Source organism: Elephas maximus, chromosome 7 (genome assembly GCF_024166365.1).
Source record: "Elephas maximus indicus isolate mEleMax1 chromosome 7, mEleMax1 primary haplotype, whole genome shotgun sequence".
NCBI classification, from domain to species: domain Eukaryota; kingdom Metazoa; phylum Chordata; class Mammalia; order Proboscidea; family Elephantidae; genus Elephas; species Elephas maximus.
This window is the reverse complement of record NC_064825.1, coordinates 112,476,885-112,493,363: the sequence shown is the minus strand read 5'-3', so window position 1 is coordinate 112,493,363 and position 16,479 is coordinate 112,476,885. Positions and strand designations below refer to the sequence as shown.

Below are 16,479 nucleotides of genomic sequence, written 5' to 3'. Positions count from 1 at the left end.
GTTATTTTTGGTGCTGTATAGATCATATTGTAAAGGGACTCACCACAAATACTACCAACTCTAAGTACTGATTCTAAGTCAATTTATTTGTTTAGAGTTTCTCTTCATCACTAGAGAATGTTTCTTGAGAGCAGAAATCCTTTCCCTCTTTGTCATTGCTGATCTCTGTGCCAAGCACTGTCATATTTTAAAAAAGGAGTATTAAATGAATGAAAGGCTGTCAGACCTCTGACTGATCTTCTCTATAGAAGGTCCACTAAGATTTAGAGATAGAACCTCGTAATCATAGGCCCAATCCAGTCATCTGAGAATAAGTAGAATTCTTAAGGGAAGACATACTGGGATCTTTGAAAGAGAAACTCAGTAGATATTTCTAAATGTTTATTGTGAATAAGCCACAGTACAAGATTAATAGTGAAGAAGAGCTCCATGACCTAATGCATATATTCACAGTGATGTCCATGATTTCATTACAGGTCTTGTTTTTCTGAGCTCTCATCTCTGAAGTAGGTCTTACAGAAGAGTAAATGGGATACAGTAACAATGTAACAGAATTTGTTCTCCTGCGACTCACTCAGGACCCTGAAGGCCAAAAAGTGTTATTTGTCATATTTCTGCTCATCTACATTGTGACAATGGTGGACAACCTGCTCATTGTCATGACTGTTATTGTCAGCCCATCCCTTGGCTCTCCCATGTACTTCTTCCTTGCCTATCTGTCACTCATGGATGCTGTTTATTCCACTGCCATTTCTCCCAAAATGATTCCAGACTTACTCTGTGATAAAAAGACTATTTCCTTTCCAGCTTGCATGGGCCAGCTCTTTATAGAACACTTATTTAGTGGTGCTGAGGTCTTTCTTCTGGTGGCAATGGCCTATGACCGCTATGTGGCCATCTGTAAGCCACTGCACTGCACTACTTGACCATCATGAATCTACGGTTTTGCATTCTCTTGCTGGTGGTGGCCTGGGTTGGAGGAGTTTTGCACTCTGTGATTCAACTTCTCTTTGTGCACAGACTGCCCTTCTGTGGCCCCAATGTCATTGATCACTTCATGTGTGACATGTACCCGTTATTGGAACTTGCTTGCTCTGACACCTATTTTATAAGGCTCACTGTTGTTGCCAATGGTGGAGCCATCTGTATGGTAATTTTTATCCGTCTACTAATCTCCTATTGGGTCATCCTAAGATCCCTGAAGACTCACAGTCAGGAGGGGAGGCACAAAGCCTTGTCTACCTGCAGCTCCCACATCACAGTGGTTGTCCTTTTTTTTGTCCCATGTATCTTCATATATGTTAGACCTGTTTCCAACTTTCCTATTGACAAATCCATGACTGTGGTTTATACGGTTATCACTCCCATGTTGAATCCTCTGATATATACCCTGAGAAATTCTGAGATGAAAAAAGCTATGGAAAAAATCTGGAGTACAAAGTTAACCACAGGTAGAGTAAGAATTTGTGTCCACACTGAAAATATCATTGCTAATTCTAAAGCAAAAAATAGGCGATAAATGATCACAATGATCACAATGAACGATTAAGGCAATTCAGTGGATTTTCGAGGAATACTTCTCTTTATTGATGCAAACACATCCAAAATGTAGAATAAATTACTTTTTGAGGTTAGAATTAAACTAATAGAGACATTCTGGAGGCTGGATGAAGGGCATTAGTATTTTTTATTTTATAAATAAAAGTAAAACTAAGCTCACATTGTAATTTTATTTTTCTCAGTACATGCTGAAACAAGACTTAGAAGAAATTCTTTTTTTTTCCTTTTAAAAAGAGAAAAAAACAAGCTATTTTGGAAAATTTTGTATTATTCAAATTAATGAGAAAACAATTAGGCCAATCCTTAGAACAAATTTCTGAGGCCAAAAGTACGGTTTTAAAATTTTACTATTCATTATTCTATTAGCAGAACAGTTTTTTTTAAGCTCCACTATGTACTTTTTGTTTAAGATTACTTTTCTTCTGGGCAATGCCTATGCATTTGTAATTCTGCATATTTTAGTGGGACATGATATTGTGTTTGGTTTGAGACACCATCGGTGAGCAATTTTGGTAGGTAGGATGCGGTTGATGAAGAAAACTCATTCTAGCTCTTGATTAGAGGACAGATAGTATGCTCACGTGGGTTTGAAAATAACATTAATCTAAATTATAAACAATGTTTTCCTCATTAGCAATTGTGCATTTTTGCAATTCTTAAAAGATTACATAGACGTTCTGATTTTATCTCCATGAAATTGAATTTATGAAAAGAAATGTGTTATTTTACATAAGCAGCATGTTCTCTAAAAGTTGTATTAAATTTAAATATGTTTTAATGTAAACACTTAGTAATGATTTGTTATGGTAAAAATAAAGTTTTGTTTTTTTATTTTCTTGTAAAAAAAATGTTTTTTCTCAGTCTACAGCCCATCCAGACACATCCCCAAAACAGAAAACAGAAAGAATTTTCTTAATGTAATATGGAACCATAATCTACCCTTAACGAGATTTTACTTTTTTAACTAAAAGAAAGGTTTTAGAACTTTTCTTATTTTTGGTGTATAATTTTTCATGTATATCCAGCAACATATGCAATTATTTATAAATCTTGTGGCCTCTTACCTAGTATATTATCAATATCATTGAAACTACCTGATTGCTCTTCTCTGATGACATTTCTCCACCTCTTCTCAGACGTAATCTCAATGCTAAGTTTTTAATCACAATTAAAAATAGTTTAATTATGTATGTGTGTATCCTTAATGTATATTGTTTAGATTTTCTTATTCCAGTAGTTTCCTTATGGACTATTTGGTATTGTCTATGTGTAGGATTATATCATCTGAGAATGGGGAGAGTTTTGCCAACTCCTTTTCAATTTGGAAGCTGTTATTTCTTTTTCTTGCCTTGTTCCTCTAGCTAGGACTTCCAGCACAATGTTAAATAGGAGTGGCAATAAAGGGCCTCCTTGTTTTCCTGATGTTCTCAGGGGGAATGCTTTCAGCCTCTTTCCACTGAGAATGATGTTGGCTTTTGGTTTTGCATAGATGTCCTTTATTATGTTGAGGAATTTCTCTACTTTTCCTATTTTATTGAGAGTTTTTATCAGGAATGAGTGTTGAGCTTTATCAAATGTCTATTGTGTTATGTGATTTTTTCTTTTGTTCTATTTATATGATGGATTATGTTGATTGATTTTCTAATGTTGAACCAACCTTGCATACCTGGTATGACTCTCACGTGTTAGGGATGTATTCCTTTTTTAATGTGATGCTGAAATCTATTAGTTAGAATTTTGCTGTGCATTTTTGCTTTTGTATTCATGAGAGATATTGGTCTGTATTTTTATTTTTTAAATTTGTGTGTTTTCCTGGCTTTGGTATCAGGGTTATACTGGCTTTATAGAATGAATTTGGGATATTTCCTGCACTCCTATGCTCTGAAATAGTTTGAATAGCACTGGTGTGATCTCTTCTCTGAATGTTCGGTAGAATTCTCCAGTGAAGCTGTCCAGACCAGGGCTTTTCTTTGTTGGGAGTTTTTTATTTTTACCCCATTCAATCTCTTCTCTTGTTATGCATTTTTCAGATTTTCTATCTCAGTTTTTGTTAGTTTAGGTAGGTAGTGTGTTTCTAGAAATTTGTCCACTTCCTCTCCTTTCTCAAATTTATTGCAGTACAATTTTTCATAGTATGCTGGTGTGATATTTATTTTCGTTATTTCTGTTTCAAAGTCTCTCGTCTCATCTTATTTGGGTGTTTTCCTCTTCTGTTTTTCTTTCGTCAGCTTGTCCAATGGTTTGCCGAATTTTTTTATCTATTCAAGGAGTGAAGTTTTTGTCTTGTTGGTTCTATTTTTTTTTTTCCCTGATATTTCATTTATTTCTGCTCCAATCCTTATTACTTCCTTTCTTCTCTCGCCTCTGGCCTCTTTTTGCTATTGTCTTTCTATTTGTTTGAGTCATAGTGCTAACATTTTCATTTTGATTTGTCCTTCTATTTTGAAGTGTGCATTTATTGCTATAAGTTGACCTCTGAACACTGCCTTTGCTGTGTTGCAAAAGCTTCGATAGGATACGTTTACATTCTCATTTGATTCTGGGAATTTTTTGATTCCCTCTTGATTTCTTCTATTAGCCAGTGGTTTTTAAGCAAGATGTTATTCAGGTTTCATGTATTTGATTTTTCCCTTGCTCTTCTTATTGTTGATTCCTACTTTTATGGTGGTGTGATTAGAGAGAATGTTTTGTATTATTTTGATGTTTTGGATTTTATTGAGGCTTGTTTTGTGCTAAAATGTGGTCTATTCTAGAGAATGTTTCATATGCTTTGAAAAAATGCACACTTTGCTGCTGTTTGGTGGAGTGTTCTACATGTACCTCTGAGGTCAGGTTGGGTGATCATGGCCTTTAGATGTTCTGTATTTTTGCTGAGTTTCTTTCTAGATGTTCTGTCCTTTACCTAGTGATGTTTTGAAGTCTTCTACTATTTTTTTTACTATTATTGTGGAACTGAGCATTTCTTTTTTCCTTGCTCTTAGAATTCCTTTTATGTATTTTGGAACCCTGTGATTGAGTGCATAGATATTTATTAAGGTTATGTGTTCTTGGTTGATTGTCACCTCAGTCATTATGTAATGTCCTCCCTTGTCTAGATGATCGATTTTACCTTAAAGTCTTATTTACCTGAGAGTAATATTGCTACACCTACTCTTTTTTGGTTACTGCTTGCTTGATATAGTTTTTCTTTCTTTTAATTTTTATTATGTTTGTCTTTGTGTCTCTTGTAGACAGCATATTGATGAATCATTTTTTTAAATCCATTCTGACACTCTCTGTCTCTTTATGGGTACATTTAAGCCATTAACATTCAGTGTGACTATTGATAGACATGTATGCATTTATTGCCTTCATATTGTTCTTTTCTTTTGTGGTGCTGATGTTTTCTTTGTTGCTCTTACTTTCCTGTGCTGAGTTCCTTTTGTTTATGGATTTTCTTTTCTTTCGTTTGTGTAGGTTTTGTGTTTACTGAATTTTTGTGTGTTTCTTCTTTTTCTTATTTGGATGGTTAGGTTTGTTAACTTTCTTTGTGGTTTTCTTGAAATTTACCCCTATCTTCCTAAGTCTGAATCAGTTGTTTATTACTTGATATTTGCCTTGACTTCCTCTCCATCTGAAAATTCTATGTTTACCCCATTTATCCTCCTTGCCGGTTCTCTAACATAAGGTCTGCCTTTAATATTTCCTGTAAGTTTGGTTTGGTTTTTCAGAATTATCTCAATTTCTGTTTATCTGGATATGTACTAATTTTGCAATTGTTTTGGAGAGTCTTGCACGATATATTATTCTTTGTTTGCATTTTTATCAATTCAAGGTTTTATATATGTCATCCCATCACCTTCTTACCTTCATCATTTTTGCCAAGTAATCAGAGTTTAATTTTATTTTTCCCTTTTATAAGTGACTTTTTGTTTTTCTAGATCTGCTCTCAGGATTCTTTCTTTGTCTTTGGTTTTGGCAAGTGTGATTATGATGTATTGTTGTGACATTCTTTTGCAGTTCATCATGTATGGGGCTATTTGAGCTTATTAGATGGTCAGGTTTTCTTGATATTCTTTTCATGGTATTTCGGAAGTTTTCTGTCAGTAAATCTTCAACAACCTTCTCTGTGTTTTCCACTTTCTCTCCCTGTTCTGAAACTCCAATCACATGCAAATTTTTGCTCTTGATTGTGTCCCACATAATTCTTAATTTTTCTTCATTGTCTTCTCTAATTTTTCCTCGGAGAAGATGGTGTACATATGTTTGCCTTCAATATAGCTAATTTATAAGTAACCTGAAGGTAGGAAGTTTAATTATTTTTGTGCTCTCTCTTTCTTGTGCAATGTGTGGGATATAGAATTCACACCAGAAATTAAAAAAAATTTTTTTTGAATTCTCGATCTATTGGAATCAGAATTTTTACTGACCAATTTTGACGAACTTTTTTATATATTACATATATGTACCAGTTTTCTTTGATGTTTGCTACAAGTTTACCTTAGCATGTTTTTCATATTGTAATTATGAGTGTTTTTATATACAGATGTTATATTTAAAAATTCTTTTACTTTTTGACTTCTTTATTTACTCAGAGAATTCTGTTTTCTTTCACAGACTTTATACATTTTAATCTTTATATTTGGTATTGTATTATAAATAACTTTTCAAATAATTCTGTTTTCAACCCATCTAGAATTTATTTTTATTTGTGGTGAGAGAATATCTAAACCTATTTTCTCCAAATTGGTAAAATATTCTGCCAGGCTAGCTGTTTAATTATTTTAAGTACAAATTTAATTTTTTTCTGTTAACATGTCATTTTATACATCTTTAAAATAATCAATCTTTTCTTCCACTTTTTTATTTTTTTGGTTTATTTCTCTGCCACTAACACACACTATCTCAGTAATCAAATATTTTTCATGTTATTTATACCTGGTCCTCCCCCCAAAAGAAACCAAATCCATTACCATTGAGTCTATTCTGATTCATATCCACTCTATAGGACAGAGCAGAACTGCCCCATTGTGTGTCCAAGGAGCAGTTAGTAGATTCAAAATTCTGAATTTTGGGGTAAGAAGCTGAGCTCTTTGACTACTACGCTACACCCTTCTATTTAAGAACTTTCTTTTGAAAGCAAAAAAATTTTTTTCTTTCAGGAAGTGAGCATTGCATTCATATCACTCAACAACAGAAATGGAAATCTTGACAGAGGTTTCATTTGTTCTGTAAATTATACTTATGAATATGATATACTTCCCCCTAGCTTCATTCCTGGCCATATATCTGTATGTACAATTTTGTTTTTATTAAGGACTTTTGTTATGCTGCTTAATTTTTAAGTGAATGACCCTCTGACATCAAGCATGACATAAGGGCACTCATGGTGCATTTGCTTGTGTCACTATGAAACCCAATGACCTTACACTAGCTGTCTTTCAAATAGGATGCATGTTACCAGTGTATCAGGGAACGTACTAATCCCGCCTCCTAGCATTCATCACTGGGTGGCAGTATTAGGCTTCTGCCAGAGTCTCCATGTGCAAATATTCACATAACAGACATTTCCAAAGTTATCTGAGCACTGGGATTATGGCTTTCTAATGCAAAAGCTGTACTAAGAAAAAAGAAAACAAAAGGAGAATTAGTACATCCGAGTTGTGGCGTTAGCAAAGGATATTTAATATAGCATGGATTGTCGGAAGAATGTAATGAATTAACTTTGAATAGGACTGTGTGTAGATTTTATCTCACAAAAATGTGACAGTATGCTAAGTCAATCCTTGGGGAAAAATGTAAATATATAGTTCACTTTTTTCTGCATATAACTATGCCTAGCATTTCTCTAATTCTAAAAGTTCATTTGGAAGTGGAAAAATATGGAAAATACATTTAAATTTTGAAAGATTAATGAACTATTGTTGATAATAAGACAGGCAATGATGTAAAAATTAAAATCAAGTGATACTCCTTAAAAAACACACTCATACACATAAACTAACCTAAATTCATATACACCTTTAAGATCGGGGTATTTCAGTTAGGTTGCTTTTAGATGCAAATGACAGAAAATTCAACTAAAAACTTTTTGAACTATAAATGTACTTATTAATTGGTCATAGTAACTATAAACTTCGAGGTTATGGCAAGCTTCAGGGTTAATTGATAAAGTATATCAATTTCTGCAATAGAGCCATGCACGCAAATAAAATTTAGCTCACTCAAAGTTAAGGTACCTGTTTTAAGTCCTAGTCAAGTTGAGTCTTGGTACAACTGAGAATGAAGTGATTAAGTTAAGATACATCCTCTTGGATCATGTTGTGACTATTCATGAAAACAACTGCTGACTGTGTTTGAGAAATAAATCGTTATGGTTCCAGCTGACCTAGATTCAGGCTTAGATCAACAACATCTGCTCTAATCCAGAAGGGCAGAACTGTGATTATCTGCCTTTTCAAAAATTGGAAGGTAAATTTCAGTGACTTACTTAGTCCCAATGTTCTCTGCCTCTGAGCCATAGGGTTTATTGGGTATAGAGGCTCTAACAGTCAGAGTAAGGCCTTCTTCTGCTAGGAATATGGTTAGGCAAGAGAATCTGCTGCTTGCTCTCCATTCATTTTGGAATAAACATTATCTGCCTTACCTAAAGATTTACTAATATAAAACTCATAATTTATTATTCACTTTATTTTAGAATTTTCTCTTCACATTACAGACATTTCACATTACTTGGCTTTCCACTACTTTTTCTTGGCAAGACTCAAGCCTTTTTCCTCTAAGGATTGTCTAGGGAAGAAAAGTGTCCAGGAGAGGTAACTTCATTTGAATTTGTTCCAAATATTCTAACAAAATGATTTATAGTGAACTTGCATTATCTTTCATTTAAAACAGTATTGATATAAAAAGCCACACACTATGTCTGCACATATAAATGGAAGAATTATTTCCTGATAGAATGACCCAAGAGATTTCTGAAAACTCAAATTCCTGTCTAGGATGGGGACTCTCTGTAATTAGCATCTAGTCCTGTAGATGGTTTCATGTTATATTTTCTGTTGATACATATCTGTCATTGCTTGCTGGAATTTATGGGAAGTCATGATTTTCTGGACTGAAGTTGGGGAGATGTAGGGGCATTCTTCTAGTGAGGAAAGAAATGGTCTTTGGATATGCTTTTTGAATGACTGAATTGCTGAAAAGTTCTGTTCCTATCTGTGAGAAGCTCTGTCATTGGCTTTTCCGGGAAGTTAAATCCCAGCCATTGCCTTGTTAGGTACAGAATTAATGAGGAGGGAGACATAAGTATGACACTAAATCCTCAGTCAAAAACTTTTGTTTGCTTCATCATAATAGATTAAACAAAGAAAATTTCAAATAACTAATTTCAGTGATTTTTACTTTGTTTGTGTCACTAAATAACAGGCTTGGCCAGGTTAACTTCCATTAATTTGCCCAGTTTTTACATAGTCATGCAAACATAGCATCCTCATTGTTCTTCCAGCACATTTTCTAACAGGTGAGAACGTTCAACTGTTTACTATTACTTTTAAGTGTCTTTGTGTTCCAGGCATCTACATATACAGTTCTACAGTTTTCTGAAAAAAAAAAAAAATGATATGATGGGCAGCTTGTGTGGAAGTATGAAAAGTGTAACCACTTGGAACTATTTCTAGATCCACTGAGCAGTGTGCATTGCCATGTGTTCTGTGATTTTAGATAAATACATGAGGTATCTACAGTTACTCTAAAGGAAAGAACCCCTGATTTTCAGGACCAAGGACAAGAACCAAGAGGTGAGTTTTTGAAACATCTGACGGAGGACACTCATTGAAAATTTCCATGATATATTGAAATAGAGTTAATTTCTTAAATATATTTCACTAGATTAATTGTGAATTTGTAAAATTAAGCAAGAGAAACACAGAAATTAGCCAGAACATACACAGTCTATTTCACTTAAGTATTTTATCCTGATAGATGTTTACTGTCCATTTGCCAGATAACAAATGAAGCAAGTTATGCATTAGAATAAGTCAATAGATTTGTAATCTTGGTTCGTAGGATATGTGATATATTAATAAATATTTATAGTTATTTTAGAAATATTTGAGCTAAATCAAAAAAACCAAACCCTTTGCTGTCAAGTGACCTTAAAAGACAGAGTAGAACTGCCCCATAGAGTTTCAAGGGATGAGCTGGTAGATTCAAACTGCCGACCTTTGATTAACAGCCATGCTCTTAACCGCTGCAGCACTGAGGCTCCATATTTGAACAAGAAAATTTAAAACTATGTATTACATCAAGTGTCAGGGTGTAAAAAAAACGTTATGTCTGGAAATTTGATATGTGCTTTTAAGTGGGAATATTTTAAAATTATGGTAACAACCATATATATATATATATATATATACATTTATACATATGTATACCTTTTTGTATATATACAAAATTATGACAACCATATGTACAAATTCCTATATATATATATATATATACACACTTTTTTTAATTATACAAAAAGAAACTGGTGATCAGGAAGTACCTTGCCTACTGCCACTTAGAGAGACTTATAAAACTGTAATTGTAATGTACTATAGAGGTTATTTTTGTTACTATGACATTTTAATTTCTATTTGTAAAAAGCCATGTCCTTATAAAAATAAGTTAAATGATTTTTTTTTTCTAGAAAGGTGTAAGCTTAGTGGTTTACATCGAGACCGTGGTAATTATTTTAGTTTTTATAGCATCAAATCTTTGAGGACTGAAACTATAGTGGATACTTCACATACTGATTGTTTTACATGGAAATAATTTAGCTGGCCAATAGAATATTTATTTTGGTGAAATCCGGCATTGACATTAATAAAATTAAAAGCACTAGACCTTGAAGAAAATAGGTAGTTAAAGAAAAATTAGATATAAACTATCTTTAACCATTATATTCTTCAACAGCTGTGCCTTTATTAATCTACAGCTTCAAAAATGAAAGAACTCCTGAACCACCCAGACATATAGAAGACTCATTAGAGCTGGTTCCTAAAAGATAGCTCAAAATTCCACTGCACATGTTCTTTCCCCTCAACCAAATCAATATCAATGAAATCAGCTTGTCTACATTTGAGGTTTAGTAATTCAGCAATTTTCTGCAAGAAAGAATAATCCTAAAGATTGTGTTTGTATCTATATATGTACTATCCTCTCGTTTGAGTTTGTCTTTAACCGTAAGTGCTAGGGCCTCTGAGGGATCAATGTTCTTTTTTTTTTTTTATTTTGCATTTTCTTTTCTTTTTCCCCTTTTCCTTCACTTCCTTTCTCTTTCCTTCTCTCCTTTCCTCCACTCTTGTTCTTCTTCTTCTTCTTTTTTTTTTTTTGTTTCACTCTCATCTCTGTTATCCCCTTCCTTTCCCTTTTTATTCTTTATTTTGTAGGATGGGCTTTGTGTTTAATTGTAATGGCTTCCCAAGAAGCCTCCTGAGTAAGTTCAGGAAGCCTCAGCTGTTGGCCTTCCAGCACTCTTTCATGAGAAGAAATCTTTCTGAAGATTTCTTAAGAAAGCTATCCCCACTTAACACATTAATATCCCCATTACCTGTGTATATTAATTTCTTAAATATAATTTCTCTGCTTCCTGATTTGATTCTTCTTTTCTTTCATTTTCTACTTTTTAGGTCTCCATCTGATGCATGGGTACAAGTTTTTCCTTTTTTTCTGCTTAACTTTCATCAGTATACTCACCATTAGAGGTAGATATTAAGACACACATTCAACAAAATAGATAATTCTTATAATGTACGGTTTTATCCTATGTCCAAAAATGTGTGTCTGTGAATTATAAATATATAATATTCTTTTTATAAGTAAAATACTTATTCCTAATGTGAAAAAGATCCAGATGATTTGTTCTGATCAATGTCCATAGAGAAACATTCAAGGACAATAATAAAAAGCTATCATTTATTGATTCTTTATCAGGATCCAGGCAGTGCTTTAGGTACTTTGCATGTAAAAACACACACACTAACTTCAGAGATACATACGATTGATTTCCCCATTTTACAAATTATGAAACTGAGGCTCAAAGAGGTTTATGAAGTTGCACAAGGTCACAGAGACAGTAAGCGGTGAAGGTGGAATTCAAACACAGACAGTGTTGCCCCATAGTACGCATTATTCGTCACTGTGCTGTGCGCTCTTTCCAGGGGTGTCCTGGGCCTTAAACAGGTGCACACTGAGGGAGAAAGCTAACCATTATTTGGTCACTTGAGTGATCCAATTCCAACACTGACTAGCATTTTTCAAAGTATCATTGATGAGCTTCAAGATTGTTGTTTAATTACAAATATATAAATAGAAATATCCAGCAGAATAAAATAAGATGGGGTTTCACTGATAGTGTCATAGGCATGTGGATTAGAAAGGATTCTAAGATCATCTAGTTTAATCCTTTATTTTCCAGTGAGTAAATTGAGACGGATTTGTGGCTAAATAAAGAAAATAACTGAAACTAATACCTTCTTACACTGAGTTTCGATTTTTCCTTTGAGTATGTTCCTTTTCGAAGTCTGGATATCGAAGTTCTAATTCTGACCTCTCTCAGTGCCTAAGTATTATCTATAAATCCCTTTTCCGTTGTCCTCCATCTCTCTTTACAGTGTCTATTTTCTCCCCCATGGCTACCCAGCACACCTGCAATGGATTTGAAAAATGCTGGCTGCTAAGGTAAAAAAAAAAAAAAAAATTTGGTACTAGTTGTTAATTCTTATGTGTCAGTTAACTTCAGTTCAAAAATGTTTGCTGAAAATATAGATCATATTGTAAGAGTACTCACCACAAATACTACCAACTCAAAGTACTGACTGTATGTCAGTAGAGTATAGAAGTATGTTAGCAGTTGTGGGATAAGCAAACAGAAAATGGAAGGCATTATGAGTTCTTAAGAAGAGACAGAAAATCTATGTCCAAATAACTGCTACAGGGAATAATATACTAAATAATTTTGTAGTTATCTGATGCATTTCAAAGTCCAGGCTCTTCAAATTTAATGAGAGATTCATAAAGATTGAAAGCCATTGGAGGCAGGAAGGACCAAACTTCTAATAGTGGAATATCATAATATTTAGTGAGATATTCCTGAAGAGGGGTTATTTTTGCTGCTATATAGATCATATTGTAAAGGGACTCACCACAAATATTACCAACTGTAAGCACTGGTTTTATGTCAATTTATTTGTTTAGAGTTTATCTTCGCCACCAGAGAATGTTTCTTGAGAGCAGAAATCCTTTCCCTCTTGGTCATTGCTGACCTCTGTGCCAAGCACTGTCATGTTTTAAAAAAGGAGTATTAAATGAATGAAAGACTGTTGAGCCCCTGACTGGTCTTCTCTGTAGAAAATCCACTAAGATTTAGAGATAGAACCTGTTATTCATGGGCACATGAATAGAAGTAGAATTGTTAAGGGAAGACATACTGGGATCTTTGGAAGAGAAACTCAGTAGATATTTCTAAATGTTTATTATGAATAAGCCACTGCACAAGATTAATAGAGAAGAAGAACTCCAAGACCTAATGGACATATTCACACTGATGTTCATGATTTCTTTACAGGTCTTGTTCTCCTGAGCTCTCATCTCTGAAGTAGGTCTTATAGAAGAGTAAATGGGACACAGTAACAATGTAATGGAATTTGTCCTCCTGGGATTCACACAGGATCCTGAGGGCCAAAGAGTGTTAACTGTCATGTTTTTGCTCATCTATATTGTGACAATGGTGGACAACCTGATCATTGTCATGACTGTTGTTGTCAGCCCCTCCCTGGACTCCCCCATGTACTTCTTCCTTTCCTACCTGTCATTCATTGATGCTGTTTATTCCACTGTCATTTCTCCCAAAATGATTGTAGACTTACTCTGTGATAAAAAGACTACTTCCTTCTCAGTTTGCATGGGCCAGCTCTTTATAGAGCACTTACTTGGTGGTGCTGAGATCTTTCTTCTGGTGGCAATGGCCTATGATCGCTATGTGGCCATCTGTAAGCCACTGCATTATTTAACCATCATGAATCAACAGGTTTGCATTCTGTTGTTAGTGATGGCCTGGGTTGGAGATTTTTTGCACTCTGTGGTTCAACTTCTCTTTGTGTACAGCCTCCCCTTCTGTGGCAACAGTGTCATTGATCAATTCATGTGTGACATGTACCCATTATTGGAACTTGCTTGCTCTGACACCTATTTTATAGGGTTCACTGTTGTTGCCAATGGTGGAGCCATCTGTATGGTGATTTTTATCCTTCTACTAATCTCCTATGGGGTCATCCTAAGATCCCTGAAGACTCACAGTCAGGAGGGGAGGCACAAAGCCCTGTCTACCTGCAGCTCCCACATTACAGTGGTTGCCCTCTTTTTTGTTCCCTGTATTTTCATGTATGTTAGACCTGTTTCCAACTTTCCAACTGACAAATTTATGACTGTGGTTTATACAGTTATCACTCCCATTTTGAATCCTCTGATATACACTCTGAGAAATTCTGAGATGAAAAATGCTATGGAAAAAATCTGGAGGAGAAAGTTAACCACATGTAGAATAAGAATTTGCATCCACACTGTAAATATTGGTAATTCTAAAGCAAGTAATAGGCAATGAATTATTACATTGAATGATTAAGTCAATTCAATGGATTCTCTAGGAATACTTCTCTTTACTGATGTAAAGGCATCCAAAATGTAGAATAAATTATCCTTTGACATTAGAATGAAAGTAATCGAGACATTCTGGAGGCTGGATAGAAGCTGTATTTTTCCTGTTATAAATAAAAATAAGCTCACATTTAATTTTATTTTTCTCAGTATATACTGAAATAGGACTTAGAAAAAATTATTTTTTTTCCTTTTAAAAAGAGAAAAAAACAAGTTACTTACAAAAATTTTCTATCATCCAAAATAATGAAAAAACAGTTTGGCCAACACTTAGAACAAATTTTTGAGGCCAAGAGTGTGGTGTTAAAATTTTACTGTTCACTATTCTATTAGCACAACAGTTTTTTTTTAGCTCCACTATCCGTTTTGTGTTTAAGATTACTTCTGTTCCTCTGGGCAATTTCTATGTATTTACAATTCTGCATATTTTAGTTGGACGTGATATTGTGTTTGGTTTGAGACACCATCAGTGAGCAATTTTGATAGATGGGATGTGGTTGATGAAGAAAACCCAATCTAGTTCTCGATTAGAGGAAAGATAGTACTCTTTCCCTTTGGAGTTGAAAATGACATTAATCTAAGTTATAAACATATTTATATTTTCCTCAGTAGTTGTTATGTGCATTTTTTGTGGTTCTTAAAAGATTAAATAGAGCTTCTGATTTTATCTCCATGAAATTGAAGATGTAGAAAGAAATGTGTTATTTTTCATAAGCAGCGTGTTCCCTAAAAGTTGTATTAAACTTAAATGCTTTTTTATGTAGCACTTAGTAGTGATTTGTTTTGATAAAAACAAAATTTTATTTTTTCAATATTATGTAAAAAAATAATAATAATAAGTTTTTCTTAGTCTACAGCCCATCCAGAAACAGCAGAAACCAGAAAGCAGAAAGAATTTTCTCAGTGTAATATGGAACATTATCTGTGCTTAACAAGAGTTTACTTTTCTCACTAAAAGAAAGATTTTAGAACATTTCTTATTTTTTAAATCTTAGTGTGTAATTTTTCATGTATATCCAGCTACATATGCAATTATTTATAAATCTTGTAGCCTCTTACCTAGAATATTACCAATATCATTGAAACTACGTGATTGCACTTCTCTGCTGCCATTTCTCCACCTCTTCTCAGAATTAATCCCAATCCTAATTTTTAACCATAGTTAAAAATAATTTATGTATGTATATATCCTTAAAGAATATTGTTTAGATTTTCTTATTCCAGTAGTTTCATTATGGAATATTTGGTGTTGTCTGTGTGTAGGACCTGTGTATACGGATAGTTTTAACAATTCTTTTTAAATTTGGATGCGATTATTTATTTTTCTTGCCTTATTGCTCCAGCTAGGACTTCCAGCACTAAGTTAAATAGGAGTGGTGATAAAGGGCCTCCATGTCTTGTTCCTGTTCTCAGGGGGAATGTTTTCAACCTCTATCCATTGAGAATGATGCTGGCTTTTGGTTTTGTATAAATGTTCCTTAAATTTCTCTACTATTCCTATTTTATTGAGGGTTTTTTTTTTTAATCAGGAATAAGTGTTGGGCTTTATCAAATGTCAATTGTTTTATCATGTGATTATTTTCTTTCATTCTTTTTGTATGATGGATTATGTTGATTGATTTTCTAATGTTGAACCATCCTTATACACCTGGTGTGAATCCCACTTGGTAGTGGTGTATTACTTTTTTAATACGATGCTGAATTCTATAGGCAAGAATTTTGCTGTGCATTTTTGTATTTATGTCCATGAGAGATAAAATTTAGTCTGTACTTTTATTTTTTTAATTTATGTTTTTTCCTGGCTTTGGTACCAGGGTTTTACTGACTTTATAGAATGAATTTAGGAGATTTCCTTCATTTCTTTGCTCTGAAATAGTTTGAATAGTGCTGGTGTGAGCTCTTCTCGAATATTTGGTAAACTTATCCAGTGAAGCCATTCAGGCCAGGGCTTTTATTTGTTGGCAGTTCTTTTTTTTTTTTTTTTTTTAACCCATTCTATCTCTTCTCTTGTTATGCATTTTTCAGATTTTCTATCTCAGTTTTTGTTCATTTAGGTAGGTAGGGTGTTTCTAGAAATTTAACTATTTCCTCTAGTTTCTTGAATTTGTTGGAGTACAATTTTTCGTAGTATTCTGTTACAATCTTTTTTATTTTAGATAGGTTTGTCGTAATGTCTCTCTTCTCATTTTATTTGGGTTATTTTTTTTCCTCCCCTTTTTTTTCTTTCGTCAGCTTGTCCGATGT

General features: G+C 33.7%; 1 protein-coding gene and 1 pseudogene across 1 annotated transcript; both read left to right on the top strand.

Moving 5' to 3' along the window:
* The first annotated feature begins 527 nt into the window (after positions 1-527).
* LOC126080388 (olfactory receptor 4A5-like) lies at positions 528-1,519 on the top strand (annotated as a pseudogene).
* Positions 1,520-13,198: 11,679 nt separating this feature from the next.
* LOC126080712 (olfactory receptor 4A5-like) lies at positions 13,199-14,182 on the top strand. The gene has a single exon (XM_049891891.1). The coding sequence runs from the start codon at positions 13,199-13,201 to the stop codon at positions 14,180-14,182; it is 984 nt and encodes a 327-aa protein (XP_049747848.1).
* Positions 14,183-16,479: the final 2,297 nt, after the last annotated feature.